The 25,662-nt window shown below is 42.4% G+C and overlaps 1 protein-coding gene across 1 annotated transcript; it reads left to right on the forward strand.

Moving 5' to 3' along the window:
• Window positions 1–157: 157 nt before the first annotated feature.
• cpdp (CPD photolyase) lies at window positions 158–23,780 on the forward strand. The gene is made up of 10 exons (XM_014189811.3): window positions 158–317; window positions 509–873; window positions 2,502–2,653; window positions 3,329–3,511; window positions 3,959–4,117; window positions 4,548–4,746; window positions 5,220–5,372; window positions 14,183–14,304; window positions 18,791–18,950; window positions 21,783–23,780. Exons 1-10 carry the CDS (start codon window positions 307–309, stop codon window positions 21,929–21,931), a joined length of 1,653 nt encoding a protein of 550 aa, XP_014045286.1. The 5' UTR covers window positions 158–306; the 3' UTR covers window positions 21,932–23,780.
• Window positions 23,781–25,662: the final 1,882 nt, after the last annotated feature.

Below are 25,662 nucleotides of genomic sequence, written 5' to 3' on the forward strand. Positions count from 1 at the left end.
TTAAGGTTATGTTTAAAATCATATTTTAAGAAGATCAATTGTAGACATGGGGGAGCTTTATGACTTTGTGGCTGTGGTAACTAGTGACGACTGCAAAAACGTCTTTACGCACGAAAACTAGAGACACGAATGGCATTTTGGGATGTGTAGTTGTCATAGTACCCCCCTCCCCATAAAGATCTGCTCTTACAAAACAAAAAGAACACGACACACATATGCTGTTGTTTGAATACATACATATCAAGAAGCCTCAGTTTAACATATTAACTCTGAAAAGGACTGCGATACACGTTCTCAATAATCTGTATGCATCGCAGGTAAGGCATTTCTTGCCAAACATTTCAGTGCGATTGTCATTTAATTATTTCCTGGCTTACTTCAAATGGTGCCTTGGTCTGCATGATAACATCCTGTTTTGTCATGGTTGCTTGCATTATTAGAACATGTATTGAAGATGAAAAAGTGATATTTCTTTAGTAATTATCCTCCAATGCTTCCCTCTATCCAGTTTGTTGCTCATTCCAGCATCCAAGTACATTTGGAAGTTTTTGACACTCGAGAGCCAAAGACACTGCTCCTTTACCAAATTAGTAGGCCTAAGCAGCATTAATCGAACCACCATGCCAGCAGAAAAACGCAAGGCAACATTTGCCAAAATGGACAACACCAAACAGCAGAAGCTGCAGGCTGTAAAAAATGGGAAGAGGGGTAGAGAAGAGGGCTGGCTGCAGGGTGTGGTGGCAGAGCAACGGAAAGAGAAGAAGGACTTGAAATTCAACAAGAAGCGCCTCCGTTTTCTGTCCCAAGCCCAGAAGATAAAGCAAGGTTCAGAGGGAGTAGTCTACTGGATGAACCGGGATCACAGGGTCCAAGGTGAGAAAATCTCCAGTATATCCACTACCAATAGCAGTGGATATACAGTGGGCTCCCAAGTGGCGCAGTGGCCTAAGACACTGCATCTCAGTGCAAGAGGCATCACTACAGTCCCTGGTTCGATTCCAGGCTGTATCACATCCGGCCGTGATTGGGAGTCCCATAGGGCGGTGCACTATTGGCTCAGCGTCGCCCGCGTTTGGCCGGAATAGGCAGTCATTGTAAATAAGGATTTGTTCTTAACTGACTTGCCAAGTTAAATAAACAAACAAGAAACAAGATGTCTGATAGAAAGTGTAGCCTTTTCACACTGCCGAGCTGTGTGAAATCAAATCAAATTTAATTTGTCTCATACACATGGTTAGCAGGTGTTAATGCAAGTGTTGCGAAATGCTTGTGCTTCTACTTCCGACCATGCAGTAATATCTAACAAGTAATATAACCTACCAATTCCACAACAACTACGTTATACACACAAGTGTAAAGGAATGAATACGAATATCTACATAAAAATATATAAATGAGTGATGGCCGAACGGCATAGGCAAGATGCAGTAGATGGTATAGAGTACAGTATATACATATGAGATGAGCAATGCAAGGTATGAAAACATGATATGAAGTGACATTGTTTAAAGTGGCTGGTGATACATTACATCAAGATGCAATACATGGTATAGAGTACAGTATATACATATGAGATGAGCAATGTAGGGTATGAGAACATTATATAAAGTGGCTAGTGATACATTTAATTACATCAGATGGCAATATGCAGTAGATGGTATAGCGTACAGAAAATACATAAGAGATGAGTAATGTAGGGTAAGTAAACATTATATAATATAAAGTGGCTAGTGATAAATTGATTACATCAATTTTACCATTATTAAAGTGGGTGGAGTTGAGTCAGTATGTTGGCAGCAGCAACTCAATGTTAGTGATGGCTGTTTAACAGTCTGATGACCTTGAGATAGAAGCTGTTTTTCAGTCTCTCGGTTCCAGCTTTGATGCACCTGTACTGACCTTGCCTTCTGGATGATAGCGGGGTGAACAGGCAGTGGCTCGGGTGGTTGTTGTCCTTGATGATCTTTTTGGCCTTCCTGTGACATCAGGTGGTGTACGTGTCCTGGAGGGCAGGTAGTTTGCCCCCGGTAATGCGTTGTGCAGACCACAGCAGAACGGTTATGGGCGGAGCAGCTGCCGTACCAGGCGGTGATACAGCCCGACAGGATGCTCTCGATTGTGCATCTGTAAAAGTTTGTGAGTGTTTTGGGTGACAAGCCGAATTTCTTCAGCCTCCTGAGGTTGAAGAGGCGCTGCTGCGCCGCCTTCACCATGCTGTCTGTGTGGGTGGACCATTTTCAGTTTGTCCGTGATGTGTACGCCGAGGAACTTAAAACTCTTCACCCTCTCCACTACTGTCCCGTCAATGTAGATAGGGGGGGTGTTTTGGCCTGGTTATGCATCCACCATGCTCGAAATGACAATGGGAAAATAAACTATTCAAGCCAGTATAGTTTGGGTTGGCATTGTAGTGGGATTTTTTTTTGTGGATTCATTTCAGTATTTGCAGCCATATTCACCAGTAACAGAATGTTTTCTTCTCTCTTTGACTCTTACTGTAGATAACTGGGCATTGATCTATGCCCAGCAGCTTGCCCTTGAAGAGAAGCTGCCCCTGCATATCTGTTTCTGTTTGGTGATACCACAAAACTCAGAGTTGGCCACCATCCGCCATTTTGGCTTCATGCTGAGGGGACTGGAGGAAGTCGCTAAGGTAGAGAAATCCTCCATCGTTGTCTGGGGTAAAAATGACTTGTGTGTTCTCTTCCCTGTTTTTTCTGTCTAAGGAGCAGGTTGACTTTTATTGTCATGAGTCTTTCCCTGGAGGCAGAACTGAGCACATTTTTTTATTTAATTTTCTTTCCCTCTTAGATAGACCAGCTGCAAAGTCAATATTGAATTTATTGTATAAATTCATGAAAACAAACATTATTTTTAGTCTTCATTTTAAGGTTAGGCATTAGGGTTAGCAGTGTGGTTAAGGTTAGGTTTAAAATCAGATTTTATGATTTTGGAGCAGAGCTTCCTCCAGAACAAGATTCATGATGGAAAAAAAAGACAACCTGCATCTAGGGACTGGCTCAAATTGTTTTCCCAATTGAGAAAATAACAGCTGCTGGGAGACTTTGAGATGGAGATGGCCCAACCAGTGCAATAACTGATTGGGCCAATCAGTGCCAAAAGAGATTCCACATCTGTAAATGTAATTTGCCTGATGGAGTGATAGAGGAGGACAGCCTCATTTCTTACAAGCGCATTTGTTTCCACGTTTCATCTCCTCATCGAGTGGATGCTAGGGGGCGAGAGGAATCGAGAAAATCCGTTTGAGATTCTCCTCTATACTTGCTTCCTTCTTGTCTCATGCACGTATCTGTCCCCCCTTTCATAGGACTGCAGTGCCCTGGATATTCAGTTCCACCTGCTTCAGGGCTCCGCTGGAGAATTGCTGCCAGGGTTTGTGGCGGACTGGAGTTTTGGGGCAGTAGTGACTGACTTCTCCCCTCTAAGGACACCGCTGCAGTGGGTGGAGGAGGTCAAAAAGGGTCTTCCATCGGATATCCCCTTCATACAAGTATGCGGATCAGTCCCGTTCAGGATTACTTAGCATTTTTCTTTATTTGGTAGTTGCGAGCGAAAGTGCTTTATTTTGCTGCAGCAATTCTGCTATTTTGCATGGCAATTTGCGAAGATTTTTGTCAAATGTATCACAAAAATGCACAGACGGTGTGTTGTGGCTTGATTTAACATTATGGGGTAAAAGTAGGATGAATGTCGCACCCAGATCCATATTCTTGTCAGTGTTATTGAGGGCCAGTGCTTCTTGAGTATCATTTTGCAAAAGATTTGTGTTAGAAGGTTTGTGTCCCGTGTTGGGTAGACAGGGATGGAACTCACTCTGTTATACCAACACTGAACACCTATTGAATTCCAGTATAGCGTTCTTCCTTCAATTTCTCAGGCTATGTTAACAAAGGATTTCCAGTCTGTCAACTATCACATCTTCCCGTCACTACCGCAGGTCGATGCCCATAACGTGGTGCCCTGCTGGGTGGCATCAGACAAGCTGGAGTATTCTGCCAGGACGATCCGTAACAAGATCACCAAGCTTCTGAACGAGTTCCTCACAGAGATACCTTTAGTGGACAAACACCCACACACTGCTCTCCGAACCGCCAAAGTAAGAGGTTACTTATAGAAGGTGGGCCTCATTAAGATGAGGGATTCATTAATGGTATTTGTATAGAGACAATCCACTAAACTGGGTTGGTTAATGGGTTGTTCTCTGAGTTGGTTCATTCCTTGCCTGATCAGAAAACAACCCATAGTCCCCACCGTCTCCCTTCCACCGTATTAGCAGAATACACAGGATATGTGTAAGCAATAAGGTGATGACTTTGCAAAGCCTTCCAATGGAGCTTCTGCTGTATTGCTTACACTTATCATGTCCCTCCAGACCTGCAAACAACAAAGTGGAAGTAAGTTTGATGTTGTTTTTAGAGAAGACCTAAGTTCTTCCTCATATCTTTCCTCCTCTGTTGGTATGGGCCACTCCATATATATTTAACTCTCCACAACCTTAAATAAATTAAGCTCTTCTCTCCTTCCAGCCAGTAGACTGGCCAGAGGCATTGTCCTCTCTGGAGGTGGACAGGACGGTGGAGGAGGTGGATTGGGCCAAGTCTGGCACGGCAGCAGGCATAGCCATGTTGGAATCTTTCATCGACCTGCGCCTCAAGAACTTTGCCACTCAGAGGAACAACCCCAATTCTTCTGCCGTTAGTCAGCTCTCGCCGTGGATCCGCTTCGGTCAGTTGAGGAAGTAACTTACTGGAGTTTGTGCCAACACAAACTTTAGTGTTATTTCAGCCTATAAACACACACCCACTATGACCCTGCAATACACACCTGTGTCAGCTCTCCCCTTTCTAAATGTTGAATTAAATTCAACATGCCAACTCAAAACACGGTGTTCACCTGATACCAGCCTACAAACACACCTCTTATGACCTTATACACCTAGCACCCACCTGGTGTGAAGCCCCACTCCCACCCACCCGGTGTGAAGCCCCACTCCCACCTAAAGAAACACAGGCTTTGCAGGCCTGCTCGTATCCAATGTTATATGTATGCAAATGTTTTTCAAACTTATTTCTGAAGCTCAAGGTGGACTCCACTGACTGTCCCTCCTTCTCTTTCCCCCGCTCTCTATCCCTCCATCCCTTTCCTTCTCCCCTTTCTACCCTCTCTCCATCCCTACCTTTCTCCCTCCCTATCTCCAGGTCACTTGTCTGCCCAGCGCGTGGTGCTGCAGGTAAAACGCTGTGGGAAGAGTGCCGGCGAGTCCGTTTCCTCCTTCACAGAAGAACTGGTGGTGCGCAGAGAGTTGACCGATAACTTCTGTTTCTACAACCCCAGCTATGACAGCATGAAGGGTGAGTGAGGAGGACCGAGTTCTCTTGAGTTAAGACATGATCTGCATCCCAAATGGCACCCTATTCTCTATGTAGTGCACTACTTTTGACCAGAGCCCCAAGCAAATACCTGATTAGAATGGCGCTGCGATGGATAGCTGCCGTTCTACAGGCTCATGACCAGTTCTGCTGTTTTTTGTTGTTGTTGTTGTGCTGATCATAGTTTACTATTACCAAAAAGAGCTTCTGGACACCAGAACAGCAATCACTAACCTCGATTTAGATTAAGATTTCTACTTCAAGGAAACTGCGGAACAGGGCGTACTGCTCACCCTGGACCAGGCCCTAATCCCAATGACTCGGAAAAGGAAGAGACGCCATAAGGGAGGCCGACATGCGAGCACCCTGACGAATAAATAGTTCGCCTTTACCCACTGTTCTATTGGCGAACGTACAATCACCGGAGAACAAACTGGATGACTCCGTTCAAGACTATCCTGTCAACGGGACCAGAAGAACTGTAATATCCTATGTTTCTCAGAGTCCATCATGGCTGAACAAGGACATGGATAATATATGTCTAGCTGGTTTTTCTATGCATCTGCAGGATCAAACGGAAGCCCCAGGTAAGCTGAAGTGAGGGGTGTGTTTCTCTTTGTTAACAACAGCTGGTGCCCGAGCTAGAATACCTCATGATAAGCTGTAGACCATACTATTTACGAAGAGAGAGTTAATCTAAACTCAGCAAAAAAAGAAACGTCCTCACTGTCAACTGTGTTTATTTTCAGCAAACTTAACATATGTAAATATTTGTATGAACATAACAAGATTCAACAACTGAGACACAAACTGAACAAGTTCCACAGACATGTTACTAACAGAAATGTAATAATGTGTCCCTGAACAAAGGGTGGGGGTCAAAATCAAAAGTAACAGTCAGTATCTGGTGTGGCCGCCAGCTGCATTAAGTACTGCAGTGCATCTCCTCCTCATGGACTGCACCAGATTTGCCAGTTATTGCTGTGAGATGTTACCCCACTCTTCCACCAAGGCACCTGCAAGTTCCCAGACATTTCTGGGGGGAATGGCCCTAGCCCTCACCCTCCGATCCAACAGGTCCCAGACGTGCTCAATAGGATTGCGATTCGGGCTCTTCGCTGGCCATGGCAGAACACTGACATTCCTGTCTTGCAGGAAATCACACACAGAACGAGCAGTATGGCTGGTGGCATTGTCATGCTGGAGGGTCATGTCAGGATGAGCCTGCAGGAAGGGTACCACATGAGGGAGGAGGATGTCTTCCCTCTAACGCACAGCGTTGAGATTGCCTTCAATGACAACAAGCTCAGTCCGATGATGCTGTGACACACCGCCCTGGACCATGACGGACCCTCCACCTCCAAATCGATCCCACTCCAGAGTACAGGCCTCGGTGTAACGCTCATTCCTTCGAGGATAAACGCGACTCTGACCATCACCCCTGGGTGAGACAAAACCACGACTCGTCAGTGAAGAGCACTTTTTGCCAGTCCTGTCTGTTCCAGCGACGGTGGGTTTGTGCACATAGGTGCCCATGGTGAGAACCTGCCTTACAACAGGCCTACAAGCCCTCAGTCCAGCCTCTCTCAGCCTATTGCGAACAGTCTGAGCACTGATGGAGGGATTGTGCGTTCCTGGTGTAACTCAGGCAGTTGTTGCTGCCATCCTGTCCCTCAGGTGTGATGTTTGGATGTACCGATCCTGTGCAGGTGTTGTTACACGTGGTCTGCCACTGCAAGGATGATCAGCTGTCCGTCCTGTCTCCCTTTAGCGCTGTCTTAGGCCTCTCATAGTATGGACATTGCAATTTATTGCCCTGGCCACATCTGCAGTCCTCATGCCTCCTTGCAGCATGCCTAAGGCACGTCCATGCAGATGAGCAGGGACCCTGGGCATCTTTCTTTTGGTGGTTTTCAGAGTCCGTAGAGAGGCCTCTTAAGTGTCCTAAGTTTTCATAACTGTGACCTTAATTGCCTACCATCTGTAAGCTGTTAGTGTCTTAATGAACATATACCTTTTGGAACGGTTAATTGTTTATGGTTCATTGAACAAGCATGGGAAAGTGTTTAAACCCTTTACAATGAAGATCTGTGAAGTTATTTTGATTTTTACGAATTATCTTTGAAAGACCGGGTCCTGAAAAAGGGATGTTTCTTTTTTTTCATAGATGTCTATTTATCACCACAAATCAATGCTGGCACTAAGACCACATTCAACGAGCTGTGTAGGGCCATAAGCAAACAAGAAATGCTCATCCAGAGGCGGTGCTCCTAATGACGGGTGATTTTAATGGGAAACCGATGCGTTCTACCTCATTTCTACCAGCATGTCATCTGTGCAGCTAGAGAAGGTGGTCAGATGAAGCAGATGCTAAACTACAGGACTGTTTTGCTAGCACAGACTGAAATATGTTCTGGGGTTCATCCAATGACATTGAGGAGTTTACCACATCAGTCACCGGCTTCGTTAACAAGTGCATTGATGACGTCGTCCCCACGGTGACCGTATGTACTGTCGTGTCTTTGGCTATCCCGGATTATGTGATATGACATGCTATTCTATAAAATCCTTTCTCTGTAATTAATATTAGCTGATTGAGCTAATCATGTAAATGTAATTAACTAGAAAGTCGGGGCACCACGAAAGAATGTTTATAGAGCTGTTATCTTCCAAATAAACTCTTAAAGACCTAGTAATATTTCACATCAATAGCAGTCAATATTAATCGTCATTTTATTTCAGTCTCATCTGAAAGTTGTAAATTCTTGGTTATCTTCACGAACCCTGGCTAACAAGTTGAATCAGCAATACAAAATTGGGTTTAATTATTTATTTCCTAAATACCTAACTAATCACACAGAATTACATATACACAGAATGCTAATTATGTCATACAGAAAACATCCCTGGTGGACGGAACCTGTATGATGGCTGGTTACACAAAGAGAGGGGGTTGGGCTTGAATGAAAGAGCGGGAAGACTGAGGAACAAAGGGAAAAGCTAAGCTTTCGTAAATACAGTATCTTATACATTCTAAATTACCGCCCACTTGGAAAAGGAAAATGCAATAAATATTTACTCTGAGCTGCGCTTCGCTAGGTTGGTCGTAGATGCTGGCCGTGTTGGCCAACAGAGATCTTCCTGTCCTCGGAAGAATGTCTCTGGTGGTAAATTGAATACGTCGTAGTATCGTCGTTGTGTGTTAGATTGGATACGTCGTCCGTCCTTTCCCAGCCCACGTTTACAGCTGCTGTTGCTAACTCAACAGCTAGGAGGTCTCACTTCTTTAGTGAATAAGAGTTCAAAATTCATACCATTCACAACCAAAGCTCACGCTGAGGTTGGCTTAGTTCTGTAGTTGACATGTTAGGACGACGATCCATACGTTAAAAGGGTCTATCGTCCTCGGAACAGGAGGTTACATTTTCGTCAAGGGCTTATATAGTGGAGGGAGAGAAGGGTGTGTTTCATAGTTTATAACCCATGTCTCTTCACAGGGGCGGGCCACTGATTGAGCAGGGCTCTAACATTATGAAAACCCAACTCTCTCATTTGGAAGCTAAAATTACATTTAATCTTATCACAAATAGTTTAATATTCAAACAGACATTATATACATTAAGTACCAACGCATATTTTCAACTGGTTCTATTACCGAAATATGGTTCCTTTCCCCCCACTTGTTTGATGTTCCCAGACTCTCTATGTTTAACAAAGGCTATTCAAGAGTCCTTCAGTAGAGTCAGAGAGAGAGGGAAGGGAGAAAGGTATTTATGGGGGGGTCATAAACCTTACCCACAGGCCAACATCATGACAGTACATATCCCAACCAGAAGCCATGGATTACAGGCAACATTCGGGCTGAGATAAAGGCCAGAACTGCTGCTATTTTCTTTTCCTTTTTTCACCCCCAGCTTCATCTGGAATGCTTTTCCAGCAGTCTTGAAGGAATATGCTGAGCACTTGTTGGCTGCTTTTCCTTCACTCTGCGGTCCAACTCATCCCAAACCATCTTAATTGGGTTGAGGTCGGGTGATTGTGGAGGCCAGGTCATCTGATGCAGCACTCCATCACTCTCCTCCTTGGTCAAATAGCCCTTATACAGCCTGGAGGTGTGTTGGGTCATTGTCCTGTTGAAAAACAAATGATAGTCCCATGTATCGCTACAGAATGCTGTGGTAGCCATGCTGGTTAAGTGTGCCTTCTAAATAAATCCCAGACAGTGTCACGAGCAAAGCTCTTCCATGCTTCACGGTGGGAACTACACATGCGGAGATCATCTGTTCACCTACTCTTTGTCTCACAACGACACGGCGGTTGGAACCAAAAATCTCAAATTTGGACTTGTCAAACCAAAGGACAGATTTCTACCGGTCTAATATCCATTGCTTGTGTTTCTTGGTCCAAGCGAGTCTCTTCTTCTTCTTGGTGTCCTTTTAGTCGTGGTTTGTTTGCAGTAATTCGACCGTGAAGGCCTGATTTCACACAGTCTCCTCTGAACAGTTGATGTTGAGATGTGTGTCTTACTTGAACTCTGAAGCATTTATTTGGGCTGCATTTTCTGAGGCTGGCAACTCCTAATAAACTTATCCTCTGCAGCAGAGGTAACTCTAGGTCTTCCTTTCCTGTGGTGGTCCTCATGAGAGCCAGTTTCATCATAGCGCTTGATGGTTTTTGCGACTGCACTTGAAGACCTTCATCTCTTAAAGTAATGATGGACTGTCGTTTCTCTCTGCTTATTTGAGCTGTTCTTGCCATAATATTTTTTTATTTATTTAACCAGGTAGGCCAGTTGAGAACAAGTTCTCATTTACAACTGCAACCTGGCCAAGATAAAGCAAAGCAGTGCGACAAAAACAATAACGCAGAGTTACACACAAACAAATGTACAGTCAATAACACAAAAGAAAAGAAAAATAGAAAAATCTATACAGTGTGTGCAAATGTAGGGGGGTAGGCAATAAATTGGCCATAGAGGTGAAATAATTACAATTTAGCATTAATACTGGAGTGATAGATGTGCAGATGATGATGTGCAAGTAGAGATACTGGGGTGCAGAAGAGCAAGAGGGTAAGCAATAATATGGGGATGAGGTAGTCGGGTGTGCTATTTACAGATTGGCTGTGTACAGGTACAGTGATCGGTAAGATGCTCTGACAGCTGATGCTTAAAGTTAGAGAGGGAGAAATGAGACTCCAGCTTCATATAGACTCCAAAGGAGGTGTTGGCTTTGGGGATGACCAGTGCAATATGCCTGCTGGAGCGTGTGCTTAGGCTGGGTGTTGCTATGGTGACCAGCGAGCTGAGATAAGGCGGGGCTTTACCTAGCAAAGACTTATAGATGACCTGGAGCCAGTGGGTTTGGCAACGAATATGTTGTGAGGGCCAGCCAACGAGAGCATACAGGTCGCAGTGGTGGGTAGTATATGGGGCTTTGGTGATAAAACGGATGGCACTGTGATAGACAACATCCAATTTGCCAAAGTCAAGGATGGTCAGTTTTACGAGGGTATGTTTGGCAGCATGAGTGAAGGAGGCTTTGTTGCGAAATAGGAAACCGATTCTAGATTCAATTTTGGATTGGAGATCATTAATGTGAGTCTGGAAGGAGAGTTTACAGTCTAACCAGACACCTAGGTATTTGTAATTGTCCACATATTCTAGGTCAGAACCGTCCAGAGTAGAGGTCGACCGATTAATCGGAATGGCCAAATAATTAGGGCCGACTTCAAGTTTTCATAACAATCGGAAATCGGTATGTTTGGATGCCGATTTGGCCGAATGTCTTTTTTAATTTTATTTAATTTTTTTATTTATTTTTATTTTTAATTGTTATATTTTTTATTTTATTTAACTAGGCAAGTCAGTTAAGAACACATTCTTATTTTCAATGACGGCCTAGGAACGGTGGGTTAACTGCCTTGTTCAGGGGCAGAACGACAGATTTTTACCTTGTCAGCTCGGGGATTCAATCTTGCAACCTTACGGTTAACTAGTCCAACGCTCTAACCACCTGCTTTACATTGCACTCCACGAGGAGCCTGCCTGTTACACGAATGCAGTAAGAAGCCAATGTAAGTTGCTAGCTAGCATTAAACTTATCTTATAAAAAAACTATCAATCAATCATAATCAGTAGTTAACTACACATGGTTGATGATATTACTAGTTTATCTAGCCTGTCCTGCGTTGCATATAATCGCTTAGGTACACGTTGCTCCAACCATAAACATCAATGCCTTTCTTAAAATCAATACACAAGTATATATTTTTAAACCTGCATATTTAGTTAATATTGCCTGCTAACATGAATTTCTTTTAACTAGGGAAAATGTGTCACTTTTCTTGCAAACAGAGTCAGGGTATATGCAGCAGTTTGGGCCGCCTGGCTCGTTGCGAACTGTGAAGACTATTTCTTCCTAACAAAGACAGCAAACTTCGCCAAACGGGGGATGATTTAACAAAAGCGCATTTGCGAAAAAAGCACAATCGTTGCACTACTGTACCTAACCATAAACATCAATGCCTTTCTTAAAATCAATACACAGAAGTATATATTTTTAAACCTGCATATTTAGCTAAAAGAAATCCAGGTTAGCAGGCAATATTAACCAGGTGAAATTGTGTCACTTCTCTTGCGTTCATTGCACGCAGAGTCAGGGTATATGCAACAGTTTGGGCCGCCTGGATTGTTGCAAACTAATTTGCCAGAATTTTACGTAATTATGACATAACATTGAAGGTTGTGCAATGTAACAGGAATATTTAGGCTTAGGGATGCCACCCGTTAGATAAAATACGGAACGGTTCCGTATTTCACTGACAGGAAAAACGTTTTGTTTTTGAGATGATAGTTTCCGGATTCGACCATATTAATGACCTAAGGCTCGTATGTCTGTGTGTTATTATGTTATAATTAAGTCTATGATTTGATAGAGCAGTCTGACTGAGCGATGGTAGGCAGCAGCAGGCTCGTAAGCGTTCATTCAAACAGCACTTTCGTGCGTTTGCCAGCAGCCCTTCGCAATGCATTGCGCTGTTTATGACTTCAAGCCTGTCAACTCCCAAGATTAGGCTGGTGTAACCGATGTGAAATGGCTAGCTAGTTAGCCGGGTGCGCGCTAATAGCGTTTCAAATGTCACTCGCTCTGAGACTTGGAGTGGTTTTTCCCCTTCCTCTACATGGGTAACGCTGCTTCGAGGGTGGCTGTTGTCGATGTGTTCCTGGTTCGAGCCCAGGTAGGAGCGAGGAGAGGGACGGAAGCTATACTGTTACACTGGCAATACTAAAGTGCCTATAAGAACATCCAATAGTCAAACGTATATGAAATACAAATCGTATAGAGAGAAATAGTCCTATAATTCCTATAATAACTACAACCTAAAACTTCTTACCTGGGAATATTGAAGACTCATGTTAAAAGGAACCACCAGCTTTCATATGTTCTCATGTTCTGAGCAAGGAACTTAAACGTTATCTTTCTTACATGGCACATATTGCACTTTTACTTTCTTCTCCAACACTTTGTTTTTGCATTATTTAAACCAAATTGAACATGTTTCATTATTTATTTGAGGCTAAATTGATTTTATTGATGTAATATATTAAGTTAAAATAAGTGTTCATTCAGTATTGTTGTAATTGTCATTTATTATTAATAAATACATGTAAAGAAACGGCCGATTAATCGGCATCGGCTTTTTTGGGCCTCCAATAATCGGGACCGGCGGTGAAAAATCATAATCGGTCGACCTCTAGTCCAGAGTAGTGATGCTAGTCGGGTGGGAGGGTGCGGGCAGCAATCGTTTGAAGAGCATGCACTTAGTTTTACTAGCATTTAAAAGCAGTTGGAGGCCACTGAAGGAGTGTTGTATGGTGTTGAAGCTCGTTTGGAGGTTTGTTAGCACAGTGTCCAAAGAAGGGCCAGATTTATACAGAATGATGTCGTCTGTGTAGAGGTGGATCAGAGAATCACCAGCAGCAAGATCGACATCATTGATATATACAGAGAAAAGAGTCGGCCTGAGAATTGAACCCTGTGGCACCCCCATAGAGACTGCCAGATATGGACTTGGTCTTTTACCAAATAGGGCTATCTTCTGTATACCACCCCTACGATGTCACAACACAACTGATTGTCTCAAACGCATTAAGAAGGTTCGGAAATTCCACAAATTAACTTTTAACAAGGCACACCTGTTAATTGAAATGCATTCCAGGTGACTACCCCATGAAGCTGGTTGGGAGAATGCCAAAAGTGTGCAAAGCTGTCATCGAGGCAAAGGGTTGCTACTTTGAAGAATCTCAAATATAAAATATATTTTGATTTGTTTAGCACTTTTTTGGCTCCTACATGATTCCATATGTGTTATTTCATAGATCTGATGGCTTCACTATTATTCCGGATTGTAGAAAATAGTAAAAATAAAAACCTGCAATGAGTAGGTATGTCCAAACTTTTGACTGGTATTGTCTATGTTCATATCTACCTCAATTACCTCGTACCCTGCACATCGACTCGGCACTGGTACCCTGTGTATAAAGCCAAGTTATCGTTACTCATGAAGTATTTATTATTACGTGTTTCTTTCTCTATTTTCTTTCTCTCTGTTTTGTTGGTAAGGGCCCGTAAGCATTTCAAATAACATTTGATTAGTATTTACATGGTAGATTATGTGCAGGGTCTTAGACAATGCAACAATTTAAAGTCTATTGTGACATTTTAAAGGGGAAGGGATGTTTCCGTTCTGTTTTGCTAAGTTAACATTCATGATCCTTGTATTTGATCTAGGTGCAAATGACTGGGCCCAGAAAACGTTGAAAGATCACGCCAAAGACCCCAGACCATACGTCTATACCCGCGAGCAGCTGGAGAAAGCCCAGACCCATGACAAGCTCTGGAACGCAGCCCAGGTATCATTTACAGTACTGACCGCCCATAGACTATCAACATGCAAACCAGCCAATTCAGCAATTCTCAGAACAACAACAAGACTTGTATTTATTTCTTAACATAAATCATGTAATTAAATCTGCAGTTTAGCAGACACTTTTATCCAAAGCAACTTATAATATAGTGAGTGCATGAAAACAACTCCAATCACTTTGACACATATGAATGCACTCATTGCTGTAAGTTGAAGCATAAAAGGGAATTTTCGACTTCCCTCTGGTGTCGTTTCCTGCTAACCGTTTGCTGGTTAGCAATTCCCAGAAATAACTATACCTTAGGGAAGTTAAAAAGAAGCTCAGTCTTCAATAAAGTCAACTCACTGCCGGGCTGACCCCATTTACGATTGTTTTGTCGATAAGCTCTTGGTCGACAGAGATTGCTACTGCTCGACTGAAGAAATCAACAACAAAACATCATAGTGTACAAGACACCTGTCTGAGTGGACTAATCCATTGTGAAGGCCGTGGGGATGGCAAGGTCCATCACGCTAAGACGTGCACTACTGGAATTGTATATGGTTATATTACATAAGAACAATGGCGCAACACTAATAAAAATATTATTTTATAACAAATGCGCTTTCTTTTGCGTTGGATAGTGGTCGCTGGCCGCGGTTCTGAAACATGCTGTTAAATTGGCGCCTTTTCCTAGACCATGTTGCTATGTGCATAATAGCAAAGTTACCCAGCATATTGGTGTTGAGAACAATGCGGCAGAGGCAGCAGTGAAGTTGAGAAGAAAACAGACCTTGACTTAATTGTCTAAGAAAAGTGAGGAGAGAGTGAGAACCCCAACTTAATTAGCTCTATAATCAAAAGCCTAACTGTTAAATGTGCCTGGCTTTATAAATCATCCATATACACATGGCCAAAAGTATGTGGACACCTGCTTGTCGAACATGACATTCCAATATCATGGGCATTAATATGGAGTTGGTCCCCCTTTGCTGCTGTAACAGCCTCCACTCTTCTGAGAAGGCTTTCCACTAGATGTTGGAACATTTCTGAGGGGACTTGCTTCCATTCAGCCATGAGCATTAGTGTGGTTGGGCACTGTTGTTGGGCGATTAGGCCTGGCTCGCAGTCTGCGTTCCAATTCATCCCAAAGGTGTTAGATGGGGTTGAGGTTAGGGCTCTGCGCAGGCCAGTCAAGTTCTTCCACACCGATCAACAAACCATTTCTGTATGAACCTTGCTTTGTGCACGGGGCATTGTCAAGCCAAATCCAAACTGGCCTCCCTTGAGAGGCATTTTTCTGCACCAGGACAACCCACAGTTGAGCTGATTGGCTAATTCTTTTATTTTAAAAAATGATCAAGGGAGGAGGCCAAATACTTGCTGGCATCAGTCAATCAAATGCTTGTCAAGCTGAAACAGGAAAGGGCCTTCCCCAAAGTTGGGAGCGTAGAATCGTCTAGAATGTCATTGTATGCTGTAAGATTTCCCTTCACTGGAACTAAGGAGCCAGATGCATGAAAAACAGCCCCAGACCATTATTCTTCCTCCACCAAACTATTTCAGTTGGCACTATGCATTGGGGCAGGTAGCGTCCTCCTGGCATCCGCCAAACCCAGATTCGTCCGTCGGACTTCCAGATAGTGAAGTGTGAGTCATCACTCCAGAGAACGTGTTTCCACTGCTCCAGAGTCCAATGGCGGTGAGCTTTACACCACTCCAGCCAACGCTTGGTATTGCGCATGGTGTTCTTAGGCTTGTGTGTGGCTGCTCAGCCATGGAAACCCATTTTATGAAGCTCCCAACAAACAGTTTTTATGCTGACGTTGCTTCCAGAGGCAGTTTGGAACTCTGTATGGAGTGTTGCAACTGAGGACAGACTATTTTTACGCGCTTCAGCACTCAGTGGTCCCATTCTGTGAGCTTGTGTCGCCTACCACTTCACGGCTGATCCGTTGTTGCACCTAGATGTTTTTACTTCATAATAACAGCACTTACACTTGACCGGGGCAGCTCTAGCAAGGCAGAAATTTGACGAACTGACTTGTTGGAAATGTGGCGTCCTATGACGGTGCCGTGTTGAAAGTCACTGAGCTCTTCAGTTAGGCCATTCTACTGCCAATGTTTGTCTATAGAGAGTGCATCCCTGTGTGCTTTTTTTTTTATACTTCTGTCAGCAACGGAAAAAGCCGAATCCACAAATTTGAAGGGGTGTCCACATACTTTTGTGTATATATAGTTTATATGTACAGAAATAAGACACATCCTGCTTCTGTTGCCAGTTTGAGTGTGTTTTAATAGCCGACTGATTCCATGAGCGCCAAGCCTCACGCAACCACAACATGTCGGATAAACAATTTCACGTTCTGCTATTTTTAATCTTTGCTATGCTGTAATAAAGGCTTTGCACTTTTTTTTATCTCGTAAGAACAGCGTCTCTCACTTATTCAGTGTTTACACTGTTCCAAATTGTCAGAAAAATATTTATAACAATAACCCAACTTTTTCTTGTTATTATGATCAGCATAATAAGTAATGTAATCATCATTAGTAGGCTTAGTATAGCAGCCTTGTATAACCACCATCAAGCTGTAGACCTAACAGCGCATCATGTTTAGTCTTAATACCGTAACTTACTTAGGCCTATATTTCAATACTTATATAGGCTACTGTATCAGTCATTCATTGGTTAATGTCATCACGAAGCATACGAGTCATTCATGATTTTAAATGCAATCAAGTAATTTGTTTGTCATAATTATTTCATAAAATAGTTCACTTAAAGCATCAGACAGGCTCAGTGCATATAATTGATTTGTTACGTTACAGCCTTATTCTAAAATAGATTTTTTTTTAAATCAATCTACACACAATACCCCATAATGACAAAACAGGTTTTTAGAAATGTTTGCAAATGTGTTCAAAATAAACAGAAATACCTTATTCACATAAGTATTCAGACCGTTTGCTATTACTCGAAATTGAGCTCAGATGCATCCTGTTTCCATTGATCATCCTTGATGTTTCTACAATTTGATTGGAGTCCACCTGTGGTAAATTCAATTGATTGGACATGATTTAGAAAGGCACACACCTGTCTATATAAGGTTCCACAGTTGACAGTGCATGTCAGAGCAAAAACCAAGCCATGAGGTCGAAGGAAGTGTCCTAGACAGGATTGTGTTGAAGCATAAATCTGGGGAAGGGTACCAAAATATTTCTGCAGTATTGAAGGTCCCCAAGAACACAGTGGCCTCCATCATTCTTAAATGGAAGACGTTTGTAACCACCAAGACTCTTCCTAGAGCTGGCCGCCCCGCCAAACTGAGCAATCGTGGGAGAAGAGCTTTGGTCAGGAAGATGACCAAGAAATCGATGGTCACTCTGACAGAGCTCCAGAGTTCCTCTGTGGAGATGGGAGAACCTTCCAGAAGGACAACCATCTCTCCAGCACTCCACCAATCAGGCCTTTATGGTAGCATGGCCAGACAAAAGCCCCTCCTCAGTAAAAGACACATGACAGCCCGCTTGGAGTTTGGCAAAAGGCACCTAAAGGACTCTGACCATGAGAGACAAGATTCTCTGCTCTGAGGAAACCAAGATTGAACTCTTTGTCCTGAATGCCAAGCGTCACGTCTGGAGGAAACCTGGCACCATCCCGACGGTGAAGTATGGTGATGACAGCATCATGCTGTTTGGATGTTTTTCAGTGACAGGGACTGGGAGGCTAGTCAGGATTGAGGGAAATATGAATGGAGCAAAGTACAGAGAGATCCTTGATGAAAACCTGCTCCAGAGTGCTCAGGACCTCAGACTGGGGTGAAGGTTCACTTTCCAACAGGACAACGACCGTAAGCACACAGCCAAGACCACGCAGGAGTGGCTTAGGGACAAGTCTCTGAATGTCCTCGAGTGGCCCAGCCAGAGCCTGGACTTGAACCCGATCGAACATCTCTGGAGAGACCTGAAAATAGCTGTGTAGCGACACTCCCCATCCAACCTGACGGAGCTTGAGAGGATCTGCAGAGAAGAATGTGAGAAACTCTCCAAATACAGGTGTGCCAAGCTTGTACCGTCATACCCAATAAGACTTGAGGCTGTAATCGCTGCTAAAGGTGCTTCAACAAAGGACTGAGTAAAGGGTCTGAGTACTTATGGAAATGTAATATTTCAGTTATTTAAAAAAAAAAAAAATTGCTAAGATTTCGAAAAACTTGTTTTTGCTTGGTCGATATGGGCTATTATGTGTGGATTGAGGGGAAACAAACAATTTAATCAATTTTAGAATAAGTCTGTAACGTAACAAAATGTGGAAAGTCGAGGTCTGAATACTTTCCGAATACACTGTATATGAAAAAATACAAGTTTAAATTTAGACAAATCGATTGATTGAAAGAACAGATGACTCTCGATCAACCAAGATTTTTTGGGGTCCGGGACAGCCCTATATCACTGTAAATAAATTGTCCATCTTGTATCCTTCCTCCTGTAGTACCAGATGGTGATTGAGGGTAAGATGCATGGCTTCCTAAGGATGTACTGGGCCAAGAAGATCCTGGAGTGGACCTCCTCACCAGAGGGAGCGCTGTCCATCGCCATCTACCTCAACGACCGATACGAGTTGGACGGGCAGGACCCTAATGGATTCGTAGGTAAGTGACTCACTGGTGGTTGGTTCAATTCTTACCCAAAGCACCTATTATTTTGGTGTAAGGCCAGGTTCCATTTCTGCACCTAGCCTCTTCCTACACCCCTTCAATGTTCCTAGATCTGATAGAACTGGGTAGGTGAAAGCAAGGTTAATTTATAGGTGTACGGGCAGACCTAACCAATGTGTCATCCCATTGAATTTGCCTTGAGCTGGTGGAGGTGCAGCTTTTTACTTATAATAAGTCTAATTTGTAATTTCTCCACGTGACCTTTGACCGGATAGAAATGGAGCTAGCAAGGTAGCATACAGATATAAATAGATGGATCTGGGAGATCATAAATAATAATACCCTTGCCTGCAAACCAAAATGTCCCCCTTGGGATCGTAAAGTTTGATAATGCTGAGACTTCTACTTGTCTAACAGTCAATGCATCTTATAAGGTAATGTTGACGCATCTATGTCAATACATCTTACAAGGTAATGTTTTGTTACGGAATTTTGTCAAATAAATGCATTTATGCAAGAAAGTCTGTCTTTAAGACAACTCCAAATACCTGATGTATACTTAATGCACGTTTGTTCTGTGCCAAATAGGAAGGTCTGTTCTCTCCACTAATGCGCACTGTCTCCCGCCAATTCATATGATTCATTGTTTCATTGTGTCAGTTGTTTGTCAATTCCTTGTTAAATATACAGTATCTAAAATTACCGTTAATGCCAGTAATCTAGAATATTTGGACACTGTAAATTATGTTAATACATTCATACCATTCATACCATTCTCATTCCCGAAGTGGAAATGTTTGTAGAGCTCACAAACTGCACTACACTCATTTGAAAGAAGTTTGGTTTATTTCATTCTGTTTACCAGTTTAGTGTCTATCTTCATTGTCTTCTTTTGGAGAGCATGTGTCCAGTTTCTCTGTCTTGTTAATGTTTTGTGAAAGCCCGTGCACAGAAGTACCTGGCATGACGCGTCAGGATAGGTGTGGCTTATTGTATTTAGGTGCCTGTTTGGTAGGCCTGCATTGCGTTTTTGTACCAAATAGTGATTTTACTTGCGATTTTAATACTCAAAACACTGGGGTAAACTGTTGGAATCCTAGGAATAGAATTATCATTCTAATTTTATGGTTGGAGTACAATGGGAACTTGGAATGCAGTTTTGTTTAGCATAACAACGAATGAAAAGGTCAGGGTAGGAACCAAAGTGTTGGTCAGTGTTTCACAGGGGACCCTAATTAGATTTAAATAGATGGGTACATTCCGACATATATTTTAGAATATTCTGTACCTTTTCCTCTGATTTTAAGAGGAAGCTATTCAACCAACATTGCTGATTTACTCCACCCTGTTACCGGCCTATATCAGCGCAAAAGTTAGCAAGAGTTTGCTAGCAAGAGTTTCCCTAGCTCAGTGGATTTAGCTAGCGATTAGCTGTTAACCAACCCACTGTTTCTAGGCCGTCATTGAAAATAAGAATTTGTTCTTAATTAACTGACTTGTCTAGTTAAATAAAGGTAAAAAAAAAAAATATATATATTTTTTTTTAAATTATTTTTTTTTTTTTAAATAAGGTGAATGGGCAAGACAAAATATTTAAGTGCCTTTGAACTAGGTATGGTAATAGGTTCCAGGCACACCGGTTTGTGTCAAGAACTGCAGTGCTGCTGGGTTTTTCACGCTCAATAGTTTCACGTGTGTAAAGAATGGTCCACCACACCAAGGACATCCAGCCAACTTGACACAACTGTGGGAAGCATTGGAGTCAACTTGGACCAGCATCCCTATAGAATGCGTTCTACACCTTGTAGAGTCCATGCTCCAACAAATTGAGGATGTTCTGTGGGCAAAGGAGGGTGAATTAGGAAGGTGTTCTTAATGGGTTGTACACTCTGTGTGGAGAACGTGGGCTTAAATTAAGAAGCAAAGTTCTTGTTTGGTAAAATCTGTTGACTGCATGCTGTTTGGTCAATGCATGCAGAGTGAATCTGAAACACAAGGAACTGCCTGCTTGAGTGACAGGGTGCGGGGCTTGGTGTATGTGGTATTGAGAAGCGGCCTTAAGAGGAGAGATCTCCGGCCTAAAGAGGAGGGATCTCCGGCCTAAAGAGGAGGGATCTCCGGCCTAAAGAGGAGGGATCTCCGGCCTAAAGAGGAGGGATCTCCGGCCTAAAGAGGAGGGATCTCCGGCCTAAAGAGGAGGGATCTCCGGCCTAAAGAGGAGGGATCTCCGGCCTAAAGAGGAGGGATCTCCGGCCTAAAGAGGAGGGATCTCCGGCCTAAAGAGGAGGGATGGAGAGGGATCTCCGGCCTAAAGAGGAGGGATGGAGAGGGATCTCCGTCAACTCGAGCAATAAATCAAAAGTAAAATAAATGGGCGTTAAAGATGGCTAATGGCTAAGTGCCGTTTCAAAAATATCGCAGATTTGCGATTATGGATATTGCACATGTCTATATCGCAATTTTGATTAATTGTGCAGCTCTACCGTTTGGGTATGTTCTTTTGATTTTGGTAACTTAATGGGGAGGCTGCATCTGAGCCTAGTAGACTCCACTTGCGCTTTCTGGTTAAGACAGGTTTTGCCTGATTTAAGGGGTTATTATTATATTTTTGGTCTTTTGAATGCTGCCATTTGGAAAGCAAACCTTTTTCTAAATATATTAACTTGTACATTTGTCACCGTCATCACCAGCACTGTGTAAATTAAACCAACATCCATTTGCACCTCTACATGCTTGCCTCGTGCTGAATCTTTGTTCTTACGACTGCTACCATGTCTGTTTTACACTGCAACGTTTTTTTCCCCCACCCTATCTATCTCTCTGTAGGTTGTATGTGGTCCATATGTGGGGTCCATGACCAGGGCTGGGCCGAGAGACCCATCTTCGGAAAGATACGGTACATGAACTACAAAGGCTGCACCCGCAAGTTTGACGTGTCACAGTTTGAGAAGAAGTACTGCCCCAAAGACCTGTAATGAGGATGGGAGCAGAGGCAAGTTGGGGGAAGAGTGTGTAGACTCTGGGAGCCATAATATCCCATACCTGGGTCATATTCGTAAGGACAAAACGTATCAAAATGATGTTCAATGCAAAAAGGAAAATAATCCTTTCTTATTACACATTCAGGTGGTCCCTCCGTTTCATTCAGTTTTGTTTGTTTTGGTGCCTAGTGAATACTACCCTGTACTCAGACCTACTCCAGACTTTAAGATGGGGTCAAGTTCGGTACGGGACTTTTTTTTTCTCTGTGTTCTTATTGTTCAGGGCCCGTATCCACAAAGCATCTCAGAAAAGGTCCTAGGAATCCTGTTCACTTGTTTTAAGGAAACAACATAAAACTACTCTTAATTCTTACCTAATATGTTGGCATGCATAACTTATTATAAATGTTTTGTTTTTTTACAAATTCTTATATTTATAATCTGAAAGGCATTGCACTGAATCATACAGTATGATGGTTGATAAAAGCAGAATTTTGATTATATTACTGTTATATCAACACACTCATCTCTCCCCTTCAACGACTTTGAATCTCTTTTTAGCACAGTAGGCATCAAGTCACTTGCCGATAATGTTGCCTAAAACATTTTGAAAGGTCTATCATTAATCACCAAACACATAGCCCCTAGATGCTGTCAATTGCCAAACTTATAAGCATGCCCAATTTAGGGATATTGCACTCCAAAGGGACATCTTGATATAACATGTAGGTTAATGAAATAGTCAAAATAAAAATGTGATAATTTATTAGCCTAGTGGTTATAAGTATTTAGGCATATCATCATGTGAATTAGGCCTCGTGTAAAATCATTGTCAAAAGCACAAGAGATACCTACTGTTGCATGAAGGTCTAGATTATTTATGGGTTGATCGTATAGAAATATCAAACCATTCTTTCAACTCCAGATCAATTGCTTGTCTATAGTGCAGGAACCAGTGACTCACTGCCCTTTACTGTTATCAAGACAACTGCTGGTAACTCTTAACTGGTTAGGACAGCTCATGAGGTCTCCTAAATATCTGCCGACTAGGTGGGACTCTTATGACATGAGAGTAGGAGAAAAATGGCTCCAGTCTCAGCACTTGCGACCAATGTTCTACTCTGAGACGCTTTGTGGATATGGGCCCAGGTAGTACCTCCCCGTTTCACTCTGTTTCAAAACGTTTTCCCCCTACTGAGCACAGCTGGGGTTTTTCAGCCACAGCATGCTGCTATTTCAGGTTTATATAACTACATGGACTGCAGAGCAATGTATACACGCATAACTGTAAGTCGCTTTGGTTCAAATCATCTGTTAAATGGACATACTGTAGCTATATCAATGTGTGTTTGGTTGGGAAGCAGATCAAACATGTCAAATAGATGTCAAACACTCTTCTTAGGTCAAAGGTAATAATACTTCATTTTATTTGTATCTGGTATCTAAGCGACTATGTAAATTTGCCAGTATATGTACATGTATTACAGTTTTGCGTGATTGATTTTCTTTGGCTTGTCAAGAACATCACTGATGTTTTATTTCATATGTATTTCCTAGTGTTATTTTGGTAACACTTTCCTTGACACCCAGCGTGGTAACACTTATGTAGGTGTCATAACCAGCCTTAAAGTAACGCAATATATGTCACAACACGTGTAAGTATATTGGTCATGACAGTGTTATGACGTTGTCATAACATGTTATGGCGCTTGGTGTCAAGTAAAGTTTGTTTTTTTGTGTCACAGACTTACACAGAGAATAGCATTATGCTTTGTATTTTTGAATAAAGTTGTTATTTGTTTTTAGTATAGTGTTCTGTGTCCAATAAATTATTATTCTATAATGTTAACCCATCAACTATTATATAAGATTTGTAAAACTTGAAAACCGACTAATTCACAGCTGAAAGATTTTCTCTACAATAATTGTATCATATCCCAAAGCCAGTCTGGTTTCAGAGCTAAACATAGTATAATCAGCTGTAACCAAGGTGATCAGTGATCTTCAGGATGCACAGGACAAAAAAAGAGCATTGCGTATCACTTTATTGACTAACTGAAAGTTTTCGACGTTGTTGACCATGCCCTGCTGTTGCATAGACAACAAAAAATAAGTTTAAAGATCGTCAGTCAGCGATGCACAAAGTAATCGATTTCCACAACAGCTAAGAGCGTTGAAGTGCCAGACTGAAGTCGTTGAAGTCCCGAGCGTTGAAGTCCCGCAGCCATCATGTGTAGCTATTGCAGCGAACCCATGCACATGCGCGGATACTTTGTGATAATCCTTGAGTGTATCATCTTGCATTGCGCTCATCTGTAACATCTGTGGTGCTGCTTGTGGCATCGTCATATCGCTGAGTAAAAACAAAGATGATCTATATAAGGACAAGATGCAGGACTCAAGGCTCTAACAATACTAATGTCTGCAAACCGGGTGGAGGTGGGAGCAGGTGGGAACATTCACATGTGAACAACGGGCACAACTATGATAACATTGGTTTTCTCAAAGTTGCCGGGATGCCACATGCCTGATTTTTATTAGTACATTTGTAACAACCTGACCGTTTATAAACTTCGATCAAATAAGCCTTGCATATAAAATGCAACTTCATTCTATTGACCAATTTTGACACTCCCATTGACCTCCATACAACAACTCCCACTTCCACTGGTTAGCGCCAGAGATGAAGAGGGTTTACTCCACCCAAAATCTCTCCACGTTAAGCAGATAATTCATTATTAAGCAAGTGAAGAGTTTTTGTATGTGGTGCAATGAGAGTTGAATTTAGTCAAGGTAGCAATTTGTTTTTATTTCGATACGTGAGGCTTATAAGAGCTAATAGAAGTTTCATAAAGGTTGTTATCAGAACAGCCTTAATTCGTTGGGGCATGGACTGTACAAGGTGTCGAAAGAGTTTCACAGGGATGCTGGCCCATGTTGACTCCAATGTTTCCCACGGTTGTGCCAAGTTGACTGGATGTCCTTTAGGTGGTGGACCATTTTTGATACACACGAGAAACTGTTACGCGTGAAAAACCCAGCTGTGTTGCAGTTAACGCAAACTGGTGTGCCTGGCACCTACTATCATACCCCCGTTCAAAGGCACTTACAGTTTGGGGTTTTGCCAATTCACCATCTGAATGGCACACATACACAATCCATGTCTCAAGGCTTAAAAATCCTTCTTTAACCTGTCTCCTCTCCTTCATCTACACTGATTGAAGTGGATTTAACAAGTGACATCAATAAGGGATCATAGCTTTCACCTGGATTCACATGGTCAGTCTGTCATGGAAAGAGCAGGTGTTCCTAATATTTTGTACATTGTGTAGATGAGGCCTTGAGTTAGACGTGTTGTGTGGCCATCTAGTGGAGACGAGTCATTAGCACTGGCCTTGGTATACTTTGCAAAGTGTCCCACAGAGAGAAATATTTAGAAATATGCAATCCTCTTACTTTTCTGTACATCAGGACAGTTATTTTTATAGTTTCCCATAAATGTACAGGTAAGGCCGTCAACACTTTTTTTACGTATTTACATGGGAACAATTTCCTATGCTAGGCAATCTACCCTACTGTATTTAGGCTGCTGGCTACTTGTTCAGTAATTAAAGTGGGAAATTCAAACATTGCAGATTGTAAAATAGATTTTCAATGCAACAGCATAGTAATCAGTAACTTATTATTATACAAATAAAACACAACTGTCCTGTAGGACTATAGTC

Source organism: Salmo salar, chromosome 03 (genome assembly GCF_965601325.2).
Source record: "Salmo salar chromosome 03, fSalSal1, whole genome shotgun sequence".
Lineage (NCBI taxonomy): Eukaryota > Metazoa > Chordata > Actinopteri > Salmoniformes > Salmonidae > Salmo > Salmo salar.